The sequence below is a fragment of the Humulus lupulus genome, chromosome 8 (genome assembly GCF_963169125.1).
Source record: "Humulus lupulus chromosome 8, drHumLupu1.1, whole genome shotgun sequence".
NCBI lineage: Eukaryota > Viridiplantae > Streptophyta > Magnoliopsida > Rosales > Cannabaceae > Humulus > Humulus lupulus.
This window is the reverse complement of record NC_084800.1, coordinates 132,729,412-132,756,711: the sequence shown is the minus strand read 5'-3', so window position 1 is coordinate 132,756,711 and position 27,300 is coordinate 132,729,412. Positions and strand designations below refer to the sequence as shown.

Here is a 27,300-nt window from a genome sequence, read left to right as displayed (position 1 = left end):
CCTGAAGTCCAACGGCGGCCAGGAAAACAGCCGGCGGGCCAAGATGACACTGGAAGTTCGGCGCCCCGGCCACCTAATCCAACCACATGTTATTACATGGCGGTGGAAATGGAGAATGCTCACTTGAGGAGCCAGCTAGCAATAGCTAATCAGCAGATCAAGGATGTGCTGGCCCGACTACCCCCTCTCACAACCGACGTTAACGTCGGAGAGAGGCAAGGCGAGGCTCCTAAGTCTCGCTGGGGTAATCGGTCCAGGCATAGCCGCGCGAACAAACTTCCGATAGCCAACTCCACTCCCTCATCGCACCGTCGAGAGGCAAACTTCGGAGAAATGCCTAGAGCCGAACAACAGCAGTACAGCCGTTCGGTCAGGACTTCGGCTCCTAGCTCCCAACCAGCCTCGAGCGCACCCAGGAGAGCTCGAGGAAATTCCAGAAGGAGGTCCGGGGAGGGCTCGCAGCGTCGGCCCGTCCCCAATAGCCATCCTGCGCCTCGTCCAGACCGCCAGGCGCGGGACCCGCAGGTTGGCAGGGCCGAAAGGCCCCCACCTAATTTGATCCGTCCTGACGGAACTAGGATCGCCTCTCCAGTCAGGCATCCTCCGTCTCTAATCAGATATCCATCTCCTCCTCGGCCCGTCCGAGATATTCCAGCCTATGGAAGTAGCAGGAGAAACCCGCCATCAGCCGGACCTTCCCGACGTAGCAGGGCGCCGAGAGAAAGCCCAGATCCTCACCACCAAAGGCGAGCTCTGAGCCTCTCTAGCAGGAACTATTGGACCGGCAATCTCCGGAGTGACCTTTCGGGCGGAGACTTGCGTTAGCGTTTGAGCTCGGCACAAAGTCCACAAGCCACACAGGGGGGCGACCTGCGAGATCGCCTTAACTCTCATAGAGGGGAGCCAGCAGGAGGAGACAGCCATGCTCGCTCAGGGGGAGCCCTGTCCGAAGTACGTATCAGCAGGAATGCCCCAAATAACCTATCTCAAGATAGGAGGGGCAATAACCCACCAAATATGTACAATGGATCCAGAGCTGTTGAACAGCCCCGGAATAACCAAGGAAATCAGGACCAAACCCTCGAGTGCCTGGCCCAGATGGAGGAGCTAATGAGGAAGCTCCTATCGGAGAAAGAAAAAGATGAATATGATTCAGGGGACGAGATGGAGCTCTTCGCCCCCAGCATAGCAGCAACGGCTTACACACCTGGTTTCCGTATGCCGCACCTGTCTAAATTCAATGGAGACGGAGATCCGTCGGATCATCTGGGGATGTTCAACACCCTGATGATGGCCCACAACATTGGCCCCGAGTTGAGGTGTTTAATCTTTCCTTCCACAGTGACTGGACCAGCCAGGCAGTGGTTCAAGCAAGGCAAAAGACAGTCAATCAGCTCCTGGAAAAATTTCTCGGCTGACTTCAAAAGGGCATTCCGAGCCTCCCAGGCTGCCCGCGTCCAGGCCGACTCTCTAGCTAACGTGAGGTAGCAGCCCGGCGAAACTCTGAAGGCCTACCTGAGCAGATTTGCGAATGTCACTGCTCGGGCCAGAGACGCGGATGATAGCTCCAAGCTCATGGCCATGAGAACTGGAATCCTCGTTGGAGGGGACTCTGGAAAGATATACAAAGAAAGGGAGTTAGCTCGGTTAACGAATTCCTCAACAGGGCCCAGGAATGGATCAACTTGGAGGAAGCCAAAGCCTCAGCTGCAGGAACCAGCCAGGTCCCTAATCAGCCCACTGGAGTAGGGACGGAGGTCGTGGCAGTGACCCAAAACGTCACACAGAACAACCAGCTCGGCAGAGGCAAATGAAAGGGGAATGGCGAAAACAGCCAGCATGGCCCAAAGAAGAATAATTCGGTGGACAAGTTCAAGCTCGTCTACGCGACTTATACTGAGCTCACCCAGTCTAGGGAGAATATCTTCCTAGATAACTCTACTCGCCTCCCCTGGAAGAGGCCGGAGCCGTTGAAGCACCAAAAGAGGAAGAGAGACACCTCCAAGTTTTGCCGTTTTCACAACGATGTTGGCCACAATACTGATGATTGTAGACATTTGAAAGATGAGATCGAGACTCTCATCCGAGCCGGCCCCTTGGCCCAGTACGCGTGGAACAGGGTTCCAGCAAGTCGACCTGCTCCAGAAGTCCCAGCCAGTCAGCCCGGGTCTCAGGTAGATCAGGACGTCCCTCCTCCCGTGATAGGAGGGGAGATATCCACCATCTCTGGAGGTCCGCATATGGCTGGCACGAGCAGGGGTGCCCAGAAGAGGTACGTGAACGAACTCAAGGCACACAATGGAGTAGAGTTTGTCCCGAAGCAGCGCCTGCCAAAGCAACAGCGATTGGAGAAGCAACCGATCATTTTTACAGAAGAAGATGCGGGCCATGTCCAGTTCCCGCACAATGACCCTCTGGTCGTAGCAGTTCAGCTCAATAATCGGAGGGTAAGGAGGGTGCTGGTCGACAATGGGAGCTCGGTGAACCTCCTATTCCGGTCCACGTTAGAGGAGATGGGTTTGACTGTCGCCGAGCTGAAGGCGACCTCCATGATGCTATATGGTTTTTCGGGAGAAGGATCAGCGGCTATAGGGACTATCGAGCTGGTGATCACCCTGGGGGAAGGATCTCGGACAGTCTCCAAACTCCTCGAGTTCGTGGTCATCGACTACTCCGCTAAGTACAACGCAATTTTGGGGTGGCCCACGCTCATAGCCTTTGAGGCCGCCACGTCCATTCGCCACCTCGCGATGAAATTTCCTACCTCCATGGGAATATGCACTGTCCGTGGCGATCAGCTCGCTGCCAGGGAATGCTACAGCATTTCCATGAAGGGAAAATCGAAACCCGGGCAGCTAGCAATGGCCATCCAAAGTGGTGAAGAGGAATCTCGGGACCCCTTGGCTGGTCCTGAGATTGAAAAACCTCAAAGCGCCGAAGGGGAAAATATCGTCTTAAGTGAGGATATTAACCCCCGAATAGGCGAGGACAGATCCAAGCTCCAAGCTATTGAGGAGCTCGAGGAAGTAAGCATTGACCCGCAGAACCCATCACAGATGGTCAAGCTCGGAAAAAACCTCTGCAACGAGAGGAAGGCGGAGCTGATCAGATTTCTGCGGGATAACCTGGATGTGTTTGCGTGGTCACACGAGGACATGGTGGGAATCAGCCCGAGTGTCATCATGCACACACTTCATCTGGATAAAAGCGTTCCTGCAAAGTCCCAGAAGCAGAGACGCCTAGGAACAACCCGGGCTGAAGCCTTAGAGGAAGAAGTAGCCCGGCTCAAAAAATGCGGCTTTATCCGTGAAGCCAAGTTTCCGATTTGGGTCGCCAACCCCGTTTTGGTCCCGAAGCCCAACGGGAAATGGCGGACCTGCATCGACTTCTCCGACCTGAATAAAGCCTGCCCCAAGGATTGTTTTCCATTGCCAAGGATTTACCAGTTGGTGGATGCCACAGTGGGGCACGAGCTCATGTCCTTTATGGACGCGTACTCAGGCTACAATCAGATCGCCATGAATTCGGCGAACCAGGAGCACACCAGTTTCATGACCCTGACTAACGTTTATTGTTACAAGGTCATGCCCTTCGGGTTGAAGAACGCCGGAGCTACATATCAAAGGTTAGTGAATAGAATGTTCGCAGAACAGATCGGAAAAAAACATGGAAGTGTACGTTGATGACATGCTAGTCAAGTCAAAGACTGCCGATAACCATGTTTTCGACCTGGGGGAATGCTTCAAGATACTACGGGAGTATGGCATAAGGCTAAATCCGCAGAAGTGCACTTTTGGAGTCGCATCGGGAAAATTCCTGGGTTTCATCTTCAATACCCGGGGGATCGAGGCGAACCCCGACAAGATCAGATCATTGCTCGAACTTCCCTCACCCAGGTCGCGCAAAGATGTCCAAGGCCTGACAAGAAGGGTGGCAGCCCTCAATCGGTTTATTTCCAAGTCCACCGATAAGTGTTTTCCATTCTACAACCTGCTCCGAGGAAATAAGAAGTTCGAATGGAAAGAAGAATGCGAAAGCGCTTTCCTCGACCTGAAGGCACATCTGGCCGAGCCACCCGTACTATCCAAACCAAAAGCAGGAGAGCCTCTTTTTCTCTACCTGGCTGTCACGAAGGATGCAGCCAGTGCCGTATTGGTCCGGGAAGAAGACCGAATTCAGAAGCCAGTCTACTACATCAGCAAGAGACTTCTCAGAGCTGAATCCCGGTACCCGTTGATGGAGAAATTGGCGTTCTGCCTTATCACGGCCTCGCGAAAGCTCAGGCCGTACTTCCAGTCCCACTCAATACACGTCATGACCGATCAGCCTTTAAGGCAGGTTTTGCAAAATCCTGAAGCATCGGGACGCTTGTTAAAATGGGCAATCGAACTCAACCAGTTCGAGATTCTGTACACTCCGCGAACTGCTATAAAGAGTCAGGCCCTGGCCGATTTTGTAGCCGAGTGCACAGGATTCCAGGAGGATCCTGCAGAAGACTCACCCCAAGTCACCTCGGCCCAGGCATCGTGGAAGATATTCGTGGATGGTTCATCCAACGAGAACGGCTCCGGAGATGGAATCATTCTGATATCCCCTGAAGGACATAGATTCCACTCAGCGCTGAGGTTCGGATTCAAGGCCTCCAACAACGAGGCCGAGTACGAAGCTTTGCTGGCCGGACTAAGGATAGCCCAGGAGCTAAGGGCGAGCTCCATCCAGTGCTTCAGTGACTCCCAGCTCGTGGTAAACCAAGTTCTGGGCGAGTATCAAGCACGAGGACCCAAGATGGTTGCCTACCTAGCAAAGGTAAAAGTTGAGCTGTCCGCATTTGGGCGAGGCTCGATCAAGCAGATACCTCGGGAGCAGAACGCCAACGCGGACGCTCTTGCCAAGCTCGCCACCTCCGGGGAGACGGAGACCTTGGGGTTAGTGCCAGTAGAATTCCTGGAGAAACCAAGTATAGAAGAAGTCAGGACGGAGGCCGAGATGATCAATGCCAGGCCGACCTGGATGACCCCCATCCTTGAGTATCTCACCGAGGAAAAGCTACCTGAAGTACGTAATGATGCACGGCGAGTGGTGTATCAAGCTCCCAGGTATACGGTAGTAGACGGGGTGTTATACCGACGTGGACACTCCCTACCTCTCCTACGATGTGTTCTTCCAGGCGAAGCACAGGCCATCCTGCAGGAGGTGCATGAGGGTTTTTGCGGAGATCACACTGGGGGCAAAGCTTGGCCTTAAAGGTCCTGAGGCAAGGTTATTACTGGCCAACTCTATCCAAAGACTCGATCTCATACGTGAAGAAGTGTGACAAGTGCCAGCGATTCGCCACAGTTGCCCGAGCTCCCCCAGTCGAGCTGAAGATGATCTCTTCCCCATGGTCGTTTGCAGTTTGGGGGATCGACTTGGTTGGTGCCCTCCCTACTGGAAAAGGCGGGGTCCGTTACGCCGTGGTGGCCGTCGACTACTTTACGAAGTGGGCTGAGGCAGAACCCTTGGCAACGATAACTTCCAAAAAAGTCCTTGACTTCGTGGTTAAGAACATTATCTGCCGATTCGGGCTGCCCAAGAAGATTGTTTCTGACAATGGGACTCAGTTCGACAGCGACCTGTTCACCGATTTTTGTGAGAGGTACGGAATTGTGAAAATTTTCTCCTCCGTGGCCTATCCTCAGGCGAACGGCCAGGTCGAGGCTGTCAACAAGACGTTAAAGGCGAGCCTCAAGAAGAGACTAGACGAGGTGAAGGGAGTCTAGCTAGAACAGCTCCCCCAGGTTCTCTGGGCATACCGGACCTCACATCGGACTCCTACGGGTCATACTCCTTTTTCCTTGACCTTTGGGAGTGAGGCAGTCCTCCCTGTGGAGATTAAGGTGCTTTCGCATAGGGTCCAGTCAAATGACCAGGACTGCAACCACGAGCTACTTTGCGCTTCCCTTGACTTGGTTGATGAAAGGCGAGAGGATTCGCAACTCCAGCTCGCCCATTATCAGTAGAAGATCGCTCGCTATTTCAACTCAAAAGTCAAAAATCGCGCCTTTAACGCTGGCGACCTGATCCTAAGGAGAGTTTTCCTGGCCAGTAAGGATTCCAAAGATGGAGTCTTGGGACCGAACTGGGAAGGACCATATCAAGTCATCGAGGTCATTAGAGAAGGAACTTATAAATTAGCTCGGCTAGATGGAGGGGCAGTCCCACGAACTTGGAACGCCATCCATTTGAAGAGATATTATCAATGATTCACTTGTAAGGCCTGAAAGGCCATTTTTTATGTATTAAGCAATGAGAATTAACTTTTTGTTTATGTTTGTACATGTTTTCAAGTGTAATCTAAAGTAACCACGAAAGACCCTTTCCCAGTTACTTGGGGGGCATATGGTACCTGAATATAACCAGGTCGCCTTAATGACTTAGAAGTTGATTCATATCGATTGATCGTTGTTTTTCTTAAAAAACGCGAGATATTGATAAGGATCAACGCGAACTAAGTCCTATCCTGGATTTAACCAGGTCACCTCATAAAACTTAGAAGTTGACTTAAATCGATTAATTGTTGCTTTTCTTAAAAAGCACGAGATATTGATAAAAGTTAACACAAACTAAGTTTTCAAATTAAGTTCCTGGATACAACCAGGTCATAAAACTTAGAAGTTGACTTAAATCGATTGATTGTTGCTTTTCTTAAAAAGCACGAGATATTGATAAAAGTTAACACGAACTAAGTTTTCAAATTAAGTTCCTGGATACAACCAGGTCATAAAACTTAGAAGTTGATGTAAATCTATTGATCGTTCTTCTTCCTAAAGAGCACGAGATATTGATAAAAATTAACACGAACTAAGTTTTCAAATTAAGTTCCTAGATACAACCAGGTCATAAAACTTAGAAGTTGATTTAAATCTATTGATCGTTGTTCTTCCTAAAGAGCACGAGATATTGATAAAAATTAACACGAACTAAGTTTTCAAATTAAGTTCCTGGATATGACCAGGTCAAAAAACTTAGAAGTTGATTTAAATATATTGATCGTTGTTCTTCCTAAAGAGCACGGGATATTGATAAAAGTTAACGCGAACTAAGTTTTTGAAAAAATTGTAACTGAAATGCGCAGAGGCAAAAGGGAGTTCATCAATTCAAAGGTAAAAATTAATTGTCTCGAGGTGGGAACACCTCATGCTAAGGTTACAACAAAAAAACATAAGAATGAAAGAGGGGGGGCAGAATGGAAAGGCCCTAGGTTCCACCGGTTGGCCCCTTGGAGGTCGCCGTCTCGCCCTGCTCAGCTGCGCCAGAGACTTCCCCGGCCTCGAAAGGTGCTTCTTTCTCGAGGCGAGCTTTGAACTTCTCCAGCAAGGGCTCCCAAACGTCCGCTGCCAGGAAGGAGAAGTCGGCGTCCTGATTATAGGCCCACCAATGGTAGAACATGTCCTCCATGGCGGTGCCTGAAGTTGCCTGCTCGGCCTCCAGGGCGGCCTTGGCCTTGGCCTTTGCAGTGTCTAGGTCGGCCCGCGTGGCGGTGAGGGCGGATTTGGTGGTCTCGAGCTCTTGTAGCTTGGGACGGGCCTCTTTCAACTCGGCCTGCGCGGCCGCCAGAGCGTCCGTAGCCGCCTGCAAGGAGGTCTGGTGGTTGGCCACAACCGCCTGGTGCTCGCTCCTCATCTCCTCGAGCTGGGCCTTGGTCCTGGCTATGCTCTGATGAAGGGCAACGGCGCTCTGCGAAAGCGGAGAGACACATGCCTTAGAAAAAAAAAAAAAAGAAGGGAGAAAGAAAAAACAGGGCAGGGCATGATAGTCAAAAACCATAAAAGGTTGAGGTTAGCTTATCGTTAGGGCCATGCCCAGTGAAGACTCCAGCATGCCCACCGGGCTCCTGGTTTCGATGGCCCTGAGCTCCTTCTCGTTGAACTTGTATATGTGGCTGACGGCGTAGTTTTCCGACTCATACACCGTCCCCCGGAAGGCCTCTGGAATCTTCTCCAGGTCCTGGGGCTCAACCGGGATGCGCACCTCGGAGGTTGAAATTGCCGAAGTCCCGGGCTCTGCCCCTGTGTCCCGGACGAGGGCCGGAGCTCATGGAGGGGGTGGGGGCATGCTTCTCCCCCCTACGGCAGGAGGAACAGTTCCCACGACCTGAGCGGTGGGAGGCTGCTCTTTCTCCTTTGTAGGAGACTTGGTCGGGGTCCCGGCAGTTTTCTTTAAAATCCGGGGCTTCTTCATTTTGGGCCCAGAGGCCCCGGCTGAAGGATTCCCCCCGACGAACGCAGCTCGAAGACTCCCTCCGGGCTGAGACATCTCTTCTGTCAAAACAAAAATATGGTTAGTACACAAGTTAGCAGCCATTCAAAAACAAAAACAAAGGGGGAAAAAGAGAAATTCAAGTATATATATATATATATACTAAAAGGGATCCTACCCCCCGAGCTAGAAGAAGAACCTATGGTTACGACCATCGGCCCCGGAGCTCCTGCAGGAGAATCTAAGTCGATTATTTCCTGAGCTAGCGCAAGTTTTGGATCCGACTCTGGTTCCGGGCTAGATTCTTCTACATATTGCCTAAGTCCTGGAGCTACGGCACCCCTCCGGAGTGATGGCCATGACCGAAGGTTGGTCCCATACTCCTCAAATAGGATCGATCTAAAGGCTAGGGTGTTATCTACGACTACGGTACCCCTAGGTCGGCTATCTTGGTAATCCAGCACGAGCTGGTCGACACAGTGAAGCAGGGTGGTATCTAGGTCCGGATCACTTCGATGACGTTGGACGAGCTGTCTGGGATTGAACCTAGCTAGTCGGGGGTCGGCAATGGCCCTATCTAAATTCCTAAACATGTAAGGGTTACCTTGGCCAGAAGGACCCGCGGCTGCTCCGGACCGGATCCTCTCCTCGTCCGTTCTCTGGGCGACCTCCAACGCCCGCTTCCTGTTCCTCACGAGGGGAACCTCGTCCTCCTCATCTTCGTCCCCCACGACCCCCTCCACGATGGTGGGCCTAGTATCGCGAGCTGGGGGAAGCGCCCGGGGCCTCCTTAGGTTCAGAGTCTGATTTGGGAAGATCAGCTTACAGGCCACCATCGTCTCGTCTGTCACAAGCACACGGTAATCCTTTTGACCGGGGGGCAAGCCCGCCAGTGTCTCGTACTGGGCCCCGAGGGTCACAGATTTCTCTGTCCTCGCGAAGATAGCTACAGGATTAATCTAAGTCAGAAAGGGATACAGGAGGAGCTAAACGATACTTAACTTACGAGCTAAGGTTGAAAAACACTTACGAGGACGATTGAAGTAGTGGAGCTCACAGTTTCGGAACCCCGTCGACATAAAGAATTGATCTTTGAAGTTGTTGGGGTGGCTGGGCAGCTCGATGACCGCAGCCGTGTTGGGGAACCGGGTTAAGTAATAAAATCCGTCGCCTCGCCCCCGCTGCTCCGGGCTGGCCTTGAGGCAGAAAAAGTACAAAATATATGCAGGAGTGGGGACCTCCCACTCCTGTTTCAAGAATAAATATCTCAACCCCGCCAACAGCCGATAAGAGTTGGGGGGAGCTGGAATGGGGCCAACCTCACGTAATTGAGGAAACCAGCGAAATACTGATCCAACGGGAGGAAGGCCCCCGCCTTAAAATGCTCGTCGCTTCAGGCCGAGAATGCCTCGTCAAGTGGCGCGCAGCTCCGCTCGCCCTCTGCGGGAGGTCGGGCAATCACGGATGCTCTCCCCAGCCCGATGTTGTGGGAGAGGAATATTTTGTTGACCTTCGCCTGGTCGGTAATCTTTGAGACGATCCTCTCCGCCTCAAAGAACGCGTCAGGGGCCACCTCGAGCTCCTGGTCCACCGCTGGCCCGAAGTTGGGGATCGGGGATTCGGCCATCACCTCCTTTCCTTTGTCTTGACGGGAGGACAAGCTTCCTACAGGCTTCTTGGGAGCATTCTTCTTAGGTCCCATCTGGTCGCCTAGCGAACAAAAAGAAGAAATTTTAGAAAAAGGCGATCTAAGGTGGAAGAGAATCTGAGTGTGTTTCTTTGACACGAGCTGAGGTAAGCCCAGCCCGTGGAGAGTGAGACCACGAGGTTCTAAGAACACGCGCCTGTGCTCCCAACAAATCCCCGATTACTCAGAATTCGTGTGTCAGGACGGTCAGGATAGAATTTTCCTTGGAAGGAAAGTTTCAGTGGGCAAGAAAGGCAAAACCGACTGTGAAGCGTGCCCCCTAAGCTACTCAGTTTTGCACCCAAAAATACTGAATACTCTAAACCAGCATACCAAAAATCTTACCCAGAAATTTTCCCCAGAAAATGCATCCTGTAAACCATGCTCCTAAACGATTTTCTACGGCAAAGATACCCTAATCTAAAAGGTTTTCACCCTTCATTCCCACAAAACCCAGCAAACCCTTGCATGTGGCTACAGTAAATATTTACCTAAGCTACAGTAAAAAATAATTTCGAAACATGCACAGTCAGGAGACTTACAGAGTGTTTGGCTGGGAAGTGGATGAGGATATCGCCTGGGTTGGGGCTTCGTCGGAGCAGTTGGTTCCAAGGCTTCGAAGGAGTCTTTGCGCCTGAACTTCTTGAACGTTAGGAGTGGCGATCGGGAAGAAGAGGGTTTTTTCTCTTGAGGATGAAGAGAGAAGAAGAGGAAAATTTCTGAAAAATTTCAAATGCACGGGTGGCCCGTGCGTAAGGTGGCCACCCCTTTTTATATGCGTGAAGGGTCACATGAAGAGGGTCGTTGGATTGCCCTGATGTGGGATCCAAGGCCCTCCACTCGAAATGCGAAACGACAGCTGGGCATAGGCTAGGCCATTAAATGCGGTTCTCGGAAGACGTACCGTCACCAACCACGATGTTCCACATATTCGGCGCCTGCGTAGAATGTGGAATATGAAGAGTTCAGGGGGAAGCCTAAAAGCCCCTACTGTGGCCCTACACGACGTCGTGTACCACGAGCAGGGGCTTGGGGGGCAGATGTACGCCCTGATTCTCCCACGGGCTGATTAGCGAGCTGAGATACGGCCTAATCATGACTACCACGTGAACATCCCCGAGACTGGAGCTGCCTTCGTAAGGTCCTACCTCCTTAGCTCGGGGTAACCTAAGGGTTCGCCAAGATTGCTTAAGGACTGAGCCTGGGCTCTGAAGACCACAGGTCGAGGGAAGCATCCAGCTCGTGGTACGAGCTGGAGTTGAAGGCTGTGACCTTTTATAAAGTCAATCACGCAAGGTAAACGTGCATATATCAGACATCACATGTCTGATATACCCCTGACTTCTCGGACACGCAGCAGGAACGTGCGTATTCAGACACCCACGACTGGTTTGGGCCGTGCGGCCCATTATCCCCTTACCTATTGATTTGACCACACTTATGTGTCAGGTTTAGGAATTAATCATGAATGTCACAGAGTTGACATGATAGGTAAGAAGGTCACGGGATGACCTTCTTACCAACTCCCAGGTGCCTTCTCCTATAAATATGGAGACCCTGGGAGTTATAAGGGGTTGGATGATAGATTGTAAGAAAGACCCTGTAATCAAATATCCAGTATATAGCAATAATACTAACTAGTGGAGTAGAAGGATTTTAACCTTTGAACCACTCAAAAAACGTATTTGGAGTCACCATTTCATTTCTAAGATCATTTGTCTATTTCGGTTCAACCTGAGCACTAATCCCTTCCTCTTCTTTTCTTAATTACCTGTTGGCGAAGAACCGCGTCAACATCTATGTTCATAAAAATCAGCATCATTAGATTCCACAATAACATGCGCATTTAAATCATAGAACCTATATGCTTTACTATTAATTGCATATCCGATAAATACACATTCATAGGCTCTACTTGCTAGCTTAATTCTCTTAGGATCAGGAATACGAACATAAGCCAGACAACACCAAGTTCTAAAATAAGACAGGTTAGGTTGCCTATTTTTCAAGATCTCATAAGGTGAAACTTTACTTTTAGACTTAGGAACTCTATTCAACACATAACAAACAGTCAAAAGAATTTCACCCCACCAATGAGATGCAGCACCAGAATTCAATAAAATAGCCACAACAGATTCAGTAAAAGTTCGATTCTTTCTTTCAGCTTTACCATTCATTTCAGGTGAATATGGTGTAGTGGTTTCGTGTACAATGCCATGTGAATTATAAAACTCAATAAACATGCTTAAATCATATTCAGTTCCTCTATCACTACGAAACCTTTTAATTTTCTTATTGAATTGATTCTCAATTTCAGTCACAAATAATTTGAACATGTCAAGCGCATCACTTTTATTTTTCATTAAGTACACATAAGTAAAGTCAGAACAATCATCAATAAAAGTGATGAAATAACGTTTACCATTCCTAGTTAACGTTCCATCAAGTTCACAAATATCTGAATGAATTAAATAAAGGCTCAGAGTAACTGACTTATGAGGAGTCTTAGTTATTTTTGCTTAACTACAAAAATCACATTTTTCAAAATCGTTATCTGACACTTTAGGAATCAGTCCTATGTTACTCATGTTCTTAATAATGCGCTTATTAACATGACAAAGTCTAGCATGCCAAACATTAAAATCACACAGCATATAAGCAGAAGGAGAAACTTTATTGGATTCAACATTTAACTTAAACATGCCATCAGTAGCATAACCCTTCCCAACAAAAATACCATTCTTAGTGATGGTGTACAAATCAACCCCAATAGTTTGAGTAAACCCAGCCTTATTAAGAAGAAAACCAGAAACCAGATTCTTTCTCATCTCAGGAGTATGCATTACATCTTTCAGTAATAAAGTCTTTCTTGAGGTAAACTTAAGATCCACATTTCCAATCCCAGCAACAATAGTGGTGTGGGAATCTCCCAACAACACTTTCTTATCATCAACAGCAGTGTATGTTTTAAACATAGCATGATCATAGTAGACATGGCGAGAAGCGCCAGTGTCTACCCACCACCCATCTGATCCACCAATAAGGTTGATCTTAGAAATCATAGCTGTAAAAGCTTCTTCAGTCAAGTTAGCCTGTGGAGCAATGCTTGGCTTGTTCCTACACTTACGTGCCATATGACCTGGCTTGTTACAGTTGTAACAAAGGAATTGTCCAGAGTCATTCTGTTTAGGTGGAGGCTGCTGCCTTCCATGTTGGTTCCTGTTATGGTTCTAACTCTGATTGTTGTTTTGAGGATTGTTCTGGTTGTTGCAGTTGGAATTTGAATTCGAGTTGCGGTTCTGATTCTTAAAATTTTTGCCATTTGGCTTCAGAACCGCAGGTGTGGACTTCTTAGGGTTTCTGTTAGAGACAACAAGCACCTCTTCTTTCTGATCTTGTTTCCTTGCTTCCTCCTCGATACGAAAGCGGGTGATCAAACTTTCTAAGGAAAATTCCTTAGTCTTATGCCTGAGAACATTTTTAAAATCCTTCCAAGAAGGAGGTAATTTGTCAATTAAAACAACAACTTGAGACTGTTCATCAAGGGCCATACCTTCTGAGATAATCTCATGAGCAATTTTCTGAATTTCGTGAGATTGGGCCTCCACAGATTTATCGTCCACCATCTGATACTTCAGGTAGCGGCTAACAACGTATTTTTTAGTCCCCGCCTCTTCTGTATCATATTTCTTTTGCAGCGCCTCCCAAATTTCCTTTGCTGACTTGTCTGAGTTATAATAGTCATAAAGATCATCAGATAAACCGTTAAGAATAAAATTCTTATAGAGGAAATCGTTTTCCACCCAGGAGTCCAAGTCCTTCTGTTGCTTCTCGCGTTCAGTCTCCTTGTCCTTGTCGGTCGAGGCTTCAGAGACAACCGGCTTCAGAGCAGTGAGTACAAACGCAACCTTCTTCATGGTCAGATAAAAAAGCATCTTCTGTTTCCAACGCTTAAAGTGCAAACCCTCAAAACGAAATGGCTTGTTAATATCAACAGAGGTAGAACCAGAAAAATCATCGGTTGCAGCCATAGCAAAACAGATTCGTCTTAAAATTGATTATCCTCAATAGAAAATAAAATTGGAACGAAATTACCAATCAATTTTTCTGGCTGAGTCGCGGACAATGTCGCTCTCTTTAAGATGTTTCGCGGCTCTACCCTAAGTGTGCACGGCAGTCTATCAACCACACCGTCCCCAGGATAAAACAGCCTCTGTATGATTCCTCCCTGCACCGAGAAGATCGTCCTTGTACACCCTTAAAAATGCTCTGAGAAAATTCGTAGAACCAAAAGAAAAAAGACTCATATTTTCAAAAAATGTTTGATCTGACTTATACAGAGAAGTAGACCCCATAAAACGGCTAAAAACGTTTTTCCATTTAATCAGAGGAGGAAATTAACAGCTAAAACGTTTATTTTCATTTAATCAAAATAAAAACCGTTTTTTTTTTAAATAAACGTTTTAAGATTAATTTAATTAATAAAAAAATGTTTTGTTACCTTTGTTGGAAAAAATAAAAAATACGACACCACACAGCTCGGTCGGACTGCGGCACGCGCGACACCACACCACCCAGCTCAGCTCGGTTGGCAGCGCACGTGTGGTGGTCAAGTGTGTGAGTCCTCACCCATGCGCACAAAACTGGATACCCCTTGGGGCACACCCCAAGACATAACATTTGCAACTTATATACACTCCTTGAAGAGTGTTTCAATTCCATGTGGGACTTTTCCCATATCACACACAACTATATTTTTTCCATTTTTTAATAATTCATATAAAAAAGTTCCAACAATTTTGATAATTTGAACTAAAACTAAATGTTTTTATTGTAAATGTTTTAATATACAAGTTTATGAAAATTAAAAAAGGTCGAATTTTTTGTCTTGTTTGGTCTAACTTTTGGGAATCTAGGGTTTATACTTTTTTGGACCCTGTGTTTTGTCTCATTACCTGTTTGGACCATGTGTTTTGACAAATTACTTTTTGGACCCTATGTTTTGTAAAATGGTTAAAATAGAACCCTAAACTCAATTTTGATGAAGAAAAAATTGAATATAACAACACAGTTTTTAAGCATAATGATTTTATTTTTGTTCTGAATTGTTAGTTTAGTAAATTATTTGTGATTTTAGTTGAGAAAACATTGACCAAAATCGAGTTTATGGTTTTATTTTAATCATTTTACAAAACATAAGGTCCAAAAAGTAATTTGTCAAAACACAGGGTCCAAACAGGTAATGAAAAAAAACACAGGGTCCAAAAAAGTATAAACTCGGGAATCTATTTGTTTAATTATAATATTTAAATTTGCTCTTTTTTTTTCTTTGTTAAGTAGACTGAAATTAGGGGGAAAGAATCAAAATAAAGATTAAACTATACGTTTTATGAAGAAATAGATCAAACTTAAAGTTGACTTGTTTGAGATGATTAATAGACCCACCACACTCATAAACTATCCTAATCAGGTACCATTATTTATTAATAACTATTTTCACTCCATGCATTGCATTCTCTCTTTTTTTTATTTCAAAATTTTGATGTAATGAATATGATACATCATACAAAACATGTGAAGTTTAAAGAAGTAATTCCCTACAATTTCCACTGGAACAAAAAAAAAAGTAAAAAAAATAATAATAATAAATAATTTCATAATAAAAAAAAATCGGTATATATTTTTCACGTACTGGTCAAAGTTGACGCGTGCAGTCGATTTTGCAGGAGTTACGCGCGTCGACCCCATTATCATATGCTGTCATTGTTTCTTTCCTTGTATGTAGGTTGCAACTTGCAAGTGGCAACCTAGTCCCCACCTTAATAACACACTCACTTTTAACATTCACATTACTGAATAAGGGTTCGTGACTAAGCTCCCCACTGTCCCTCGAAATTAATTAAGGCCCCCCAGGTAAATATAATCACTTTCAAATAATGTTCTTTTTTTTTTTTTATTTGAGGGGAACTTTCAAATAATGTTCACAAAATTAGATTTTGATAAGGTGTATTATCAAGTATATTTTTCAGCGAAAAGTCAAAAGTCAAACTCTGACTAGTGGACATTGTTTTGATGTCATCATTTAGCTCAACTTGTAATATTCTTTTTTGACCACTTAAACATAAGATGATGAAAAATGATGAGCAGTAAAAAATAAACAATTCAACGGAAAAACTGTATTTTAAAAACATATTCTTTTTTACTGTTATAAAAAAAATTAATGCCTTGTTTTGACTTTGGATTTTAAAAGATTTTAAGAGGGAAAAAATTAATTCTAAAAAATACATATTTTTCATATTTGGATTGAATTAATAAATTAAAAAATAAATTTTAGAAAAATTTAAATGCAATATAATTTTATGAAATTTAGAACAATTATAAATGTGTACTAAAAAAGAGAAAATATTAAAAAAAATTATTATATTTGCAAAAAATATTTCCTTTATTTTTTTTCTTCTATTTTGCCTCATAAAAATTTTTCAAGGGAAAATACAAGATCCAAAAAAGACCAAAGAATAAGTGTTATAATAATCATTTATAAACAACAACTGCAAGTATTTATTTCTATAAGATAATTTGTCACTTTCTATCATAACTATTGTTTTTTTTTTTTGTTTAGTTTGTATTTAGATCATTTACATGTATAATCATGCCCTATTATATTTATTATATTTGAAAAATTACTATTATATACATTTATATATGACATTGGTAATTAAATTGACATAAATGTTCTTATTAAATAATGAAAATTATATTAAATATGATATTTTTTTCATTAAGTTTGATAAATAGGATTTTTAAGCATTTTTTATGGCTTATATATATTTATGGGATTTTTTCTCAATATTTTAGTGTTGACCACGATTTTGGCCAACGACGAGTAGACGTCAAAATGACAATAAGTCTTGAATAGAAAATACGACACCAATAATTTTATAGTGGTTCAGCCCCAATTTATTGGTAATAACCTAATCCACTTGGAGTTGTGATATATATATTCTACACTTAAGATCATATGAACTTGAGTCAACTGAGTTTCTTAAATGTAAGTAGAAAAATACAGAGTTTTTCTCTCTAGAGAATACAAGATTTCTCTCTCTAAACTCTCTCAGAAAATGCCCCAAGAATGCCCCAAGTAACGGTCCCAAGTTCTCCAAACCAGAGAGCTCTTTTCTCTTTCAAAAGACCAGATCCCCAAAAATGATACCATGAGCCATTTATTTATAGGCTCATGGATCGTACATCAGAAATATCCCTTTGACCGGGTCCTTGGTTCTTCCAACCAGCTTTAATTAACTAAAATATAAATAATTTCAAATTACAATAATATAGCTATTATTTCGGGATATCTGAGAGATTCCCGCGGCAGTTGCAAATGATTCGGGTTGAAGCCATTACTGAAGCTTTTACTAAAGAGTTATTAGATGGTAACTTCTGAGATTCTGATTCGTGGACCGACCAAATCCATCCCCGAAGTGACTGGTTGGCCAAGACACATTACTGGTCGGCCATAAGTTTTTTACTGGTCGGTCAAGAATCTTACTGGTCGGACAGAAACCTTACCTGGTCGGGAATTACTTCCCGACCAGATAAATCAATTTCATGACCAGTAATATCACAACTCCGAAGATTAATTTCAAACTTTTGCACTTCTTGGTCAACCCATTTATTGACTATTAATGTGTCATTCACTACCATGCATTGTCACTTGTCACTTTTGATTGACACGTCATCGAACTGAAATTTTGGGGATAACATTTTTTCTCATAATTTTTTAGTAATGCGTTGGTAACCAATTACCAACATCAAAAGAATTTTTATTTTTTTAGTGATGTGGTGGTAACCAGTTACCACTATCAAATAATGTATTATGCTAATAACAATCAAATCTGAAACCTAAAAAAAAATTGATTACTTAACCTAAATTGAATGTGATGACAACTAGGATGTAAATGGTTACTTAGCCAGATCTTGAAGAAAAAAAAAACTAAATCGAACGTGATGGTTACTGGTTATCTAATCAGGTATGAAAAATGAAAACAGATCTGAAAAGAAAAAGAAAAACTAAATTGATTATGATGGTAACTGGAAACTTAGCCAAGTAAAAACAATTGAATTTGAAAAAAAAAACAAAAGGAAAAAAAAGAACATCAACCGATCGTGATGGTAACTAGTTACTTAGCCATGTCTAAAAAAAAGAAAACAGATCTTGAGAAGAAAAAAAAAAATAAATCGATCGTGATGGAAACTGGTTACTTAGTTAGGTCTGGAAAAAAAAATCAAATCTGAACAAAAAAAAAAAACTAACAATCATGGTGGTAACTAGTTACAGCTAAGTCTGAAAAAAAAATTATATTTTGAATGCAAAATCAAATGTGAAAATGAAGAAAAACAAAACCAAATCTAAATAGGAATAAAAAAAATAACCAAAGATGTGGTCGGGAGGGGGGGGGGGGGGGGAGGGAATAGTATGAGGGAGGAGAGAGAGAAAAAGGAGAAAATGATTGTGAGACATATAATTTTTTTGGTATTTAATTTATGGTAATCAATTTATTATATTTTATGAAATTGTCGTTATTTTAACTTTTTTTCTACCACAATTCTTTTTAGTCCGTAAGTATAGAAACTAACTTAATTTTTAACATATTTATATATACTTCTTTATTAAATATTAAAAATATATTAAACACACCTCCAAAGCATCTAATACATCTATTACTTATTATTAATTACTTTATCATTTTGTTAAGATAATTTTTTTCCGTACTTTAATAATTACATACATTAAAATTGAATAGTGTAAGTTTACTATTGATATTGATTTTAATGAGATCATTTCTTTTCATTTTTAATTATTATGTTTATATTTATTTTATTTTGAATTATGAAATAATTTAAAAAATTGTGATTAAATTTTAAAAAAATTATTAATTTTAGTTGAGAGTACAGCCAAAATTATGCTTTCATTTTTTAATAATAAATTATTAAAAAATAAAATTATTTAGTAGTATATATTTGTATTAAACATATTTTAAAATGTGTACAAAAAAATTTAAAAATTTATGAGCCGTTTATTTAAAAAATAATGTGGAGAAAAAACAAAGATGTTATAGAAGCACTTTTTTTTAAACAAGGTTTGTTGATCATAACATGGACATTTAATGGAGCAATACCATAATAAATAAAGGAAATTTTTTAGTAAGGGCATGGTTTTTACTCTTATCAGTATGAGCGTTTCTGTTTTTAGCATGTGAAGAAATTATAACATAAATATTTTTATATAAAGGTATATAATGTAGTATAGTCGGCATCCCACCAATTTTAATAAATTCCGAATAATTTACAGTGTCGAAATAAACTTCAAAATAATTTGTTTTTGTGTTTTCGGTACATGGATATATTACAATCTATATTTTTTATATGACGGTGTACAATATAGATATTTAGAATCTCCAACAAATTTTTGGAAAATTCTAAATAATTACAATTCCAAAAATTAATAAGCAAGTTGTTTTGAAGCTTATTTTATACATCTATGAAATAAGTTATTTTGAAGCTTATTAAATATTAAAAATATATTAACACACCTCCAAAGCATCTAATACATCTATTACTTATTATTAATTACTTTATCATTTTGTTAAGATAATTTTTTTCCGTACTTTAATAATTACATACATTAAAATTGAATAGTGTAAGTTTACTATTGATATTGATTTTAATGAGATCATTTCTTTTCATTTTTAATTATTATGTTTATATTTATTTTATTTTGAATTATAAAATAATTTAAAAAATTGTGATTAAATTTTAAAAAAATTATTAATTTTAGTTGAGAGTACAGCCAAAATTATGCTTTCATTTTTTAATAATAAATTATTAAAAAATAAAATTATTTAGTAGTATATATTTGTATTAAACATATTTTAAAATGTGTACAAAAAAATTTAAAAATTTATGAGCCGTTTATTTAAAAAATAATGTGGAGAAAAAATAAAGATGTTATAGAAGCACTTTTTTTTTAAACAAGGTTTGTTGATCATGACATGGACATTTAATGGAGCAATACCATAATAAATAAAGGAAATTTTTTTAGTAAGGGCATGGTTTTTGCTCTTATCAGTATGGGCGTTTCTGTTTTTAGCATGTGAAGAAATTATAACATAAATATTTTTATATAAAGGTATATAATGTAGTATAGTCGGCATCCCACCAATTTCAAGAAATTCCGAATAATTTACAGTGTCGAAATAAACTTCAAAATAATTTGTTTTTGTGTTTTCGGTACATGGATATATTACAATCTATATTTTTTATATGACGGTGTACAATATAGATATTTAGAATCTCCAACAAATTTTTGGAAAATTCTAAATAATTACAATTCCAAAAATTAATAAGCAGGTTGTTTTGAAGCTTATTTTATACGTCCATGAAATAAGTTATTTTGAAGCTTATTTTCGGTACCGTAAATTATTTGAAATTTTCCAAAAACTGATGGAAAGTCCTAAATAACTATAATGTATACCGTCATATAAAAAATAAGATAATAATTTCTTTTACGTGTCAAAAACAAATATACCCCAACCGATGAGGGCAAAATGCATGCCCACGTTGTAGTCTCCCCCAATAGATATAATGTAATGTCCTATCATATAAGATTAATACTTATCAAAATCTACACCCAAAAATTGCATAGTTTCGTTAATTTTTATAATAATTTCACATTCAAATATTAATATTTAAAATTAATTACATGTCTATGTCCTTGTTTCTCTTAGTATAATTTTTTAAGAGGAGTGTTAGCAACAATCTCTTAATTAACTTCCGCCCCTAAAACATATATCAGAGTACTTTTTTTTTCAATTCTTTTAATGGCGGTGTTTATTGTAGTTACAACATCATTCATGTAAATTTTGGAAAAATTCTTAATAGTTTACAGTGCCAAAAATAGAGTTCATTATATTTTAATTTAATTACCATGTGTTAGGTCAAAATCCTCCCCCTAAATCTTTTCATTAACTTCATATGTTTATGAATATGAGATCGTTAGATTGTTGATGTTGATCGTCAGTAATTTACACATTCAATTGGAAAATCTAATGACATAAATGTGTTCTTCAATGGAGTGAGTAGAGAAAACATGAAAGGAGGACCTGCAAAAGATGCTTCGATGTTTAAGTCAGCACATCACTCTCTCTCTCTCAAGCCACAATTAACACAAACTTTAAGTGAATTAAAACCAGGTGGTCCAAATATTGTCCCCCATCTACTATTTATAGAAAAATGACAAAGTGTATGGTTAGGAAAGTTTATCGTGATTAATCCACGTGTCCGACTTTACTAACTTTTTCCCCACCTTTTCTCTTCTTCACATTATGAGTTCACGTGCTCATCAGTCCTCTTACTTGACTTCTTCACCGAACTCTTCGTGATTCATCTATTATGAGCTTTGTGCCCATCAACCTATCTCACCATACTGAGCTCAAAGCTTCACTAATCTGTGTGATCACTATGAGCTTAGCGCTCATCAATATGTTTAGTCATATGAGCTTAACACTCATCTATCTGTTCAATCATTTAAGCTCAAAGCTCATCAATATGTTCAATCATTTGAGCTCAGAGCTCTTCCAATTGTTCAATCATTTGCGCTCAGAGTTCATCGATTTGTTCAATCATTTGAGTTCATAGCTCATTAATCTATTCAATCTTTTGAGCTCAGAGCTCATCAATTTATTCAATCATTTGAACTTAGAGTTCATCAATCTATTCAATAATCTGAGCTCAGAGCTCATCTATCTGTTCAATCATTTAAGCTCAGGGTTCATCAATCTATTAAATCTTTTGAGCTCAGAACTCGTACAATTCTTCAATCATTTAAGCTCAGAGCTCATCAATCTATTTTGAGCTTAGAGCTCGTCCAACTCTTCAATCATTTCAGCTCAAAGCTCATCAATCTATTCAATTTTTTGAGCTCGGAGCTCGTTCAACTCTTCAATCATTTGAGTTCAGAACTCATCAATCTATTCAATCTTTTGAGTTCATAACTCATCAATATTTTCCTTTTTATATTTAGTAGAATCTTCATTTCTTCCATCATTCGATTTATAATGACACGTCAATAATAGCAAAATTATTCCCATACACCCAAATATACTAACCTATTTTCAGTATTATAAATTATTCAGAATTTTTTGAAAATTTTCAAGAAGGATATTGTAACTATAACGAACACCGCCATGAAAAAAAATGAAAAAAAAATACTCCGACATATATTTTTTGGGGCGAAAATTGATTAAGAAATTAAAATAGAAGGTTGATTGTAACATTCCTCGTTTATTTTAATTTGAAGTACTAATATTTAAAATTAATGATGTAAAATTGTATCATATTATTGGTATAATTATCATATGTGTATTATATATAAAATAAGATGAATATTTGTTGCAAAAATAATTATTCTTTTTCAAAAATTACACTTAATAATATACCAAATTAATTTTTTTATGACAAAAGTATTTACGTTTATGTTTGGGTACGGTGTTAGTACCAAACTGTCAAATGATTATTTGGAGCCTACGTGTTAAATGCTTAAAGGTCAGGTACTTGACTTAGAATTAACGGCGAGGAACTAATGCGGCACCAAAAACTTTTTTTTTTTTTTTAATTTTAATATTGAGAATTTAAAATCTTGGCATAATGTATTTTTGTGCGGTGAAAACAATTTGATGATTTAAGTACAATTATTAACATAATTTAAGTATTATTGACACAAATGTGCCTGTATATAATCATGTTAGTTATAATATCATTAATGATGTGTTTTTTTTTTTTGACAAAATCCTTAATCATTATTAATAGGTATTCCCAAGTAAAAAAAAATATCTTCTATAAAAAAATATGTAAGTATCAGAAAATTTTGAATATTTAATAATTATATTACTATAAATTTAATTATTATAAAATATTTTTTTTATAATAATTATTAAATTAAACTTTTTTTTTATTAATATAATGTTGTCATGTGACTCTTATTATGATTTTAGTCAAATTTAATACTTGACTTAACAGTAAAGAGTGATGCTACAACAAATTTTTAACAGCTGTGAGTTTTGCTGCTAAATATTTAACATAGAGAGTTAAGAATTACAAAATAAATTACTTAAGGAATTTCGTCGCAATTATCTTTTTTTCTTTTAATATATGTATGTCATTATTTTATATATAATATTGTTTATTTATTTAAAATTTATATGATAATAATATAAATTTTATAAATAAAACTAAATAAAAATTTCTTGTATTTAGTATATATATATATTATTTGATTCTTTTATTAATTTATTTCGCAATAATGCAATTTTTTTTTTGAAAGGGATCTTATTTTTTTTAAAAATAAAATGTTTCCCAATAATACTCTTCAAAATGGTATGTATTTTATTATATATGATAGAGTTGAATAAGTACACAAACGACAAAACGATATTATTATTATTATTATACACGTCAGGAGATAATATAATAATATTAATAAAAGGATAGTAATAAATCTAATAAAAAGTTGCACAAGTCGTTTCCGAAGAAATAAGGCTCAAATTGTGGGACCTAAATATGCTTACGTTCCCAGTCAAGAAAACGCCACAATATATATTAACTTTATTTTCAATTACTTGCAAAATATTACGTCACCATAACTAACACGTGTTTTTTTAAAATATATACACGAATTAATTGGAATGAGTCCGAACTTAAAAACTTGAATAGTTTCGAACGTCTTAAAATAAACAATTATAAAATTATTCCATCTGAAAAAAAAATTAAAATTATTAAAGGAAACTGTATTGGGTCGAACTGTTGATACAGCATATTAAAAAAATTAAAATTAATTGCTTTAAAAAGTGATATATGATTAAGAATAGGAAAGACTCTCGAAACAAAAAGGGTAATACAGTAACAGTACTATCCACAAACACGCATATATATATCCGCGTTATGAACAAAGGCTTATTCAAATTCCATGTACAACCTTTCAAGTTTCATGCACTGAAACCTTTTCCTTTCTTATCTTTATCTTCTCAACTCAAACCGAGAGAACAAAACAAAACAAAAACTTGATCGAGTTTCTGGAAACTCTTTCTCAAATTCTCATGGTTCGTCTCTCTTTTTTAATTCTCTGTTTTATAAATCGATTTAACGTTCAACATTGACCCATTTTCTTCTTTTGCAGGCGTCCCAAGTATCGAATATCACATATGAAGAGGTAAGAATTTTAAAAACAAAAGCAGTTTTCAGAGATTTTTTTTTTTTGGGTTTTCTAATTGGTTTGCAAATACTTAAAATGAAAAAACAGGGCCATATCACAAACTCGCGTGGGATGAAGCTTTTCACGTGCAAATGGGTACCTGAAAATCAAGACCCCAAAGCCTTAATCTTCATCTGCCATGGCTACGCCATGGAATGTAGCATCACCATGAACAGTCAGTATTTACCTCTTAAGCTTTGATTTTTTTTTTTGGGTAAAAAAATAAGTTAATATTAATAATATAATTATTTAAGGTACTGCGACTCGATTAGCGAAAGAGGGTTTTGCAATATATGGTATAGATTACGAAGGGCATGGAAAATCAGCTGGGTTACAAGGCCTTGTTAATAGCTTTGACGACGTCGTTACCGACTGTTCTGATCACTTCACATCCATATGTGGTCAGTTCTCTCTCCCTCTCCCTCTCTCTCTCTTTCTTTTTGATGATTATAATCACGAATTTTATTTATTTTTATGATATGCAGAGAAGAAAGAAAACAAAGGAAAATTGAGATTTTTAATGGGTGAGTCTATGGGGGGAGCAATGGTTCTGATGGTTCACCAGAGGAAGCCTGACTACTGGGACGGTGGCGTTTTGGTCGCACCTATGTGTAAGGTATATTTTTTTAAAAAATTTAATATAAAAATAATGATTGTTAGGATTATTTTTTCCTTTGTTTTGAGATACTTTCTTAATTTGAGATGATTTGATTTGATTTGGTCATGGACCATCAAATTTGGATCCACTATATTTACTACGTAGTAGTAGTAGTAGCACCAAACCAGAAAATATTATATTAATTATTCAAGATTTTGGTTATTTTCTTCTTAACTAAAATCAAGGATTAGACTTTTGGTTTCTAGGGGTTGGGTTGGATCAATCATACCAAGGTTATGTCCTGGTCTTTCTCCTATATTTCTTCAAGTTGTGCGCATTTTAATGAGGGCTTGTATTGTAGTTTTTATCCACTTTGTACTTTTCATTTTCATTTTTATGGTCAAATATGAAGAAAAGTCATAGTTCACGGCCTAATGTAGAGAAAATTCAATATTAATAAATGAATACATACAATATTATAAAGTCATAAAGTTTGCAGTTATTTAAGTGACATCATGCCCAAGTTGTCAACTAAAATTTTGTTATGTATCCTTTGTTATGCGTATTTGCAAGTAAAGCATCTCCAATGATGCAGTCCACTAGGGACTTCCTAACCCATGTTTAATTTAATTATTTTTGAATTAACAATAAAATAATGAATTATTAATGTATAAACAACCATGAAAAGTACTTTTCTGAGCTGTAATTTCGTGTTTAAAATAGGTTTAGTTGACAAAATGATTATTTTTTTGGTAGCATAAACTTCGGATCCAATCTTTGATTATTGTTTGGTGGTGTGTCTTGTAGTTAAATTATTCTGCTCTGGACTATTCCATAAACTTTAATAATTGAGATTATTTAATTATTATTTGTATTTATTTTTTTATTACAGATTGCAGATGAAATGAAACCACCTCCACTAGTGATCAATATTTTGAGCAAGCTTTCCAACATCATTCCAACATGGAAAATAATCCCCACAAATGACATTATTGACCTTGCTTTCAAAGTTCCCGAAGTTAGACAAGCGGTATATATATTTTATCTCTTACATTTATTTATGTGTTAATTATATAAAAAAAAATTCTGATTTTAAAACTAAAACTATCCATGTTACGGTGATTAACTAATCAGGTTAGAGCCAATCCATATTGTTACAAGGGCCGGCCTAGGTTGAAGACTGGCTATGAACTTTTGAGAGTTAGTACTGCTCTTGAACAGAAACTTAATGAGGTAAAAATTAAATATATATATAATATTAATTTTTTCTCATAAAAGGCCCCAAAAGTATTAAAATATGAAACATAATATGAAATTCGGCTTGTTTAGATCTCATTGCCATTCCTAGTTTTGCATGGAGAAGATGACCGAGTGACAGACAAATCAGTGAGCAAGCTTTTATACGAAACAGCTTCAAGTAAGGACAAGACGTTTAAGCTGTATCCAAAAATGTGGCATGGACTACTCTATGGGGAGCCACCGGAGAATATTGATATTGTGTTTTCTGACATAATTGGCTGGTTACAACAAAGAACTGCCTTTGGAAATTCCAGGTTGGAAAATGAGCTCAAGGCCCAGAACGACATCTATTCCAAGAAATAAAATCACTATACTCACCAAACAAAATGTGGTTACAAGGCACCGTACCAAATGTTGAGGTGTACGACGTTACATGAAGTGGCAATATAATAAACGAAAATCTTATGTACTGTTTGATTATCTTAGTGTGCCCTGAAATATTAATCCACAAATAAACCTGAAGATATAGTAGACTTTTTATGTATCCAAATGATGGAGTGTTGGGTCTACCAAAAGTATTAAACTTGAAAAATTATTACCTCTCTAAGAGTATTAATTTAACATTTTTTAATTTTTTTAAATTATCTTGAGTCCTTTATTTGGCTTTGTGTAAATCTTGAATGTTTGTGTAAATCTTGAATGCTTCAAAATTGAATCCATTCTATCAAATTCAATGTTTGTATCTAATTGACTAAAAAATAATTACATAGAAATCCTTTGAATTTGATATTAATTTAGAGATACTAAAGTAATATGCACTTCACTTAAGCTTTCTTTAATAATTTATAATACAAAATCACAAAAAAAAAAGATTCTAGGACATATATTTAAACATTAACAAGATTTACAAGTAGTTATAAAGAATATAAATACATATTAGTTTACAAAATAATAGATTATAATAAAGAGATAATACTAGTTGGCGGTGACGGAGCCACTTAAGGCTAGGGATAGGCTCAAGGCATCACGAATTTTATTTATTTATTATTAAGTATAGAATAAATAATATTTTTGTCATTTGAACTTTTGACATTATTAGATTGTACTCCTAAAATATACAGTTTCTTAAAATTTCTCCTTGAACTATTAATACTATCAGATTGTGCCCCTGTTATGATTTGCATAAAATAATTAGCATTTTTGCCCCTCCAAACTTTGACAACTATCAAATTG

At 39.0% G+C, this 27,300-nt stretch overlaps 1 protein-coding gene across 1 annotated transcript; it reads left to right on the top strand.

Moving 5' to 3' along the window:
- The first annotated feature begins 23,889 nt into the window (after positions 1-23,889).
- Positions 23,890-26,796, top strand: LOC133798471 (caffeoylshikimate esterase-like). The gene is made up of 8 exons (XM_062236753.1): positions 23,890-24,078; positions 24,156-24,188; positions 24,279-24,405; positions 24,485-24,631; positions 24,716-24,846; positions 25,721-25,858; positions 25,963-26,061; positions 26,158-26,796. The coding sequence occupies exons 1-8, from the start codon at positions 24,076-24,078 to the stop codon at positions 26,428-26,430; spliced, it is 951 nt and encodes a 316-aa protein (XP_062092737.1). The 5' UTR covers positions 23,890-24,075; the 3' UTR covers positions 26,431-26,796.
- The last annotated feature ends 504 nt before the right edge of the window (positions 26,797-27,300 follow it).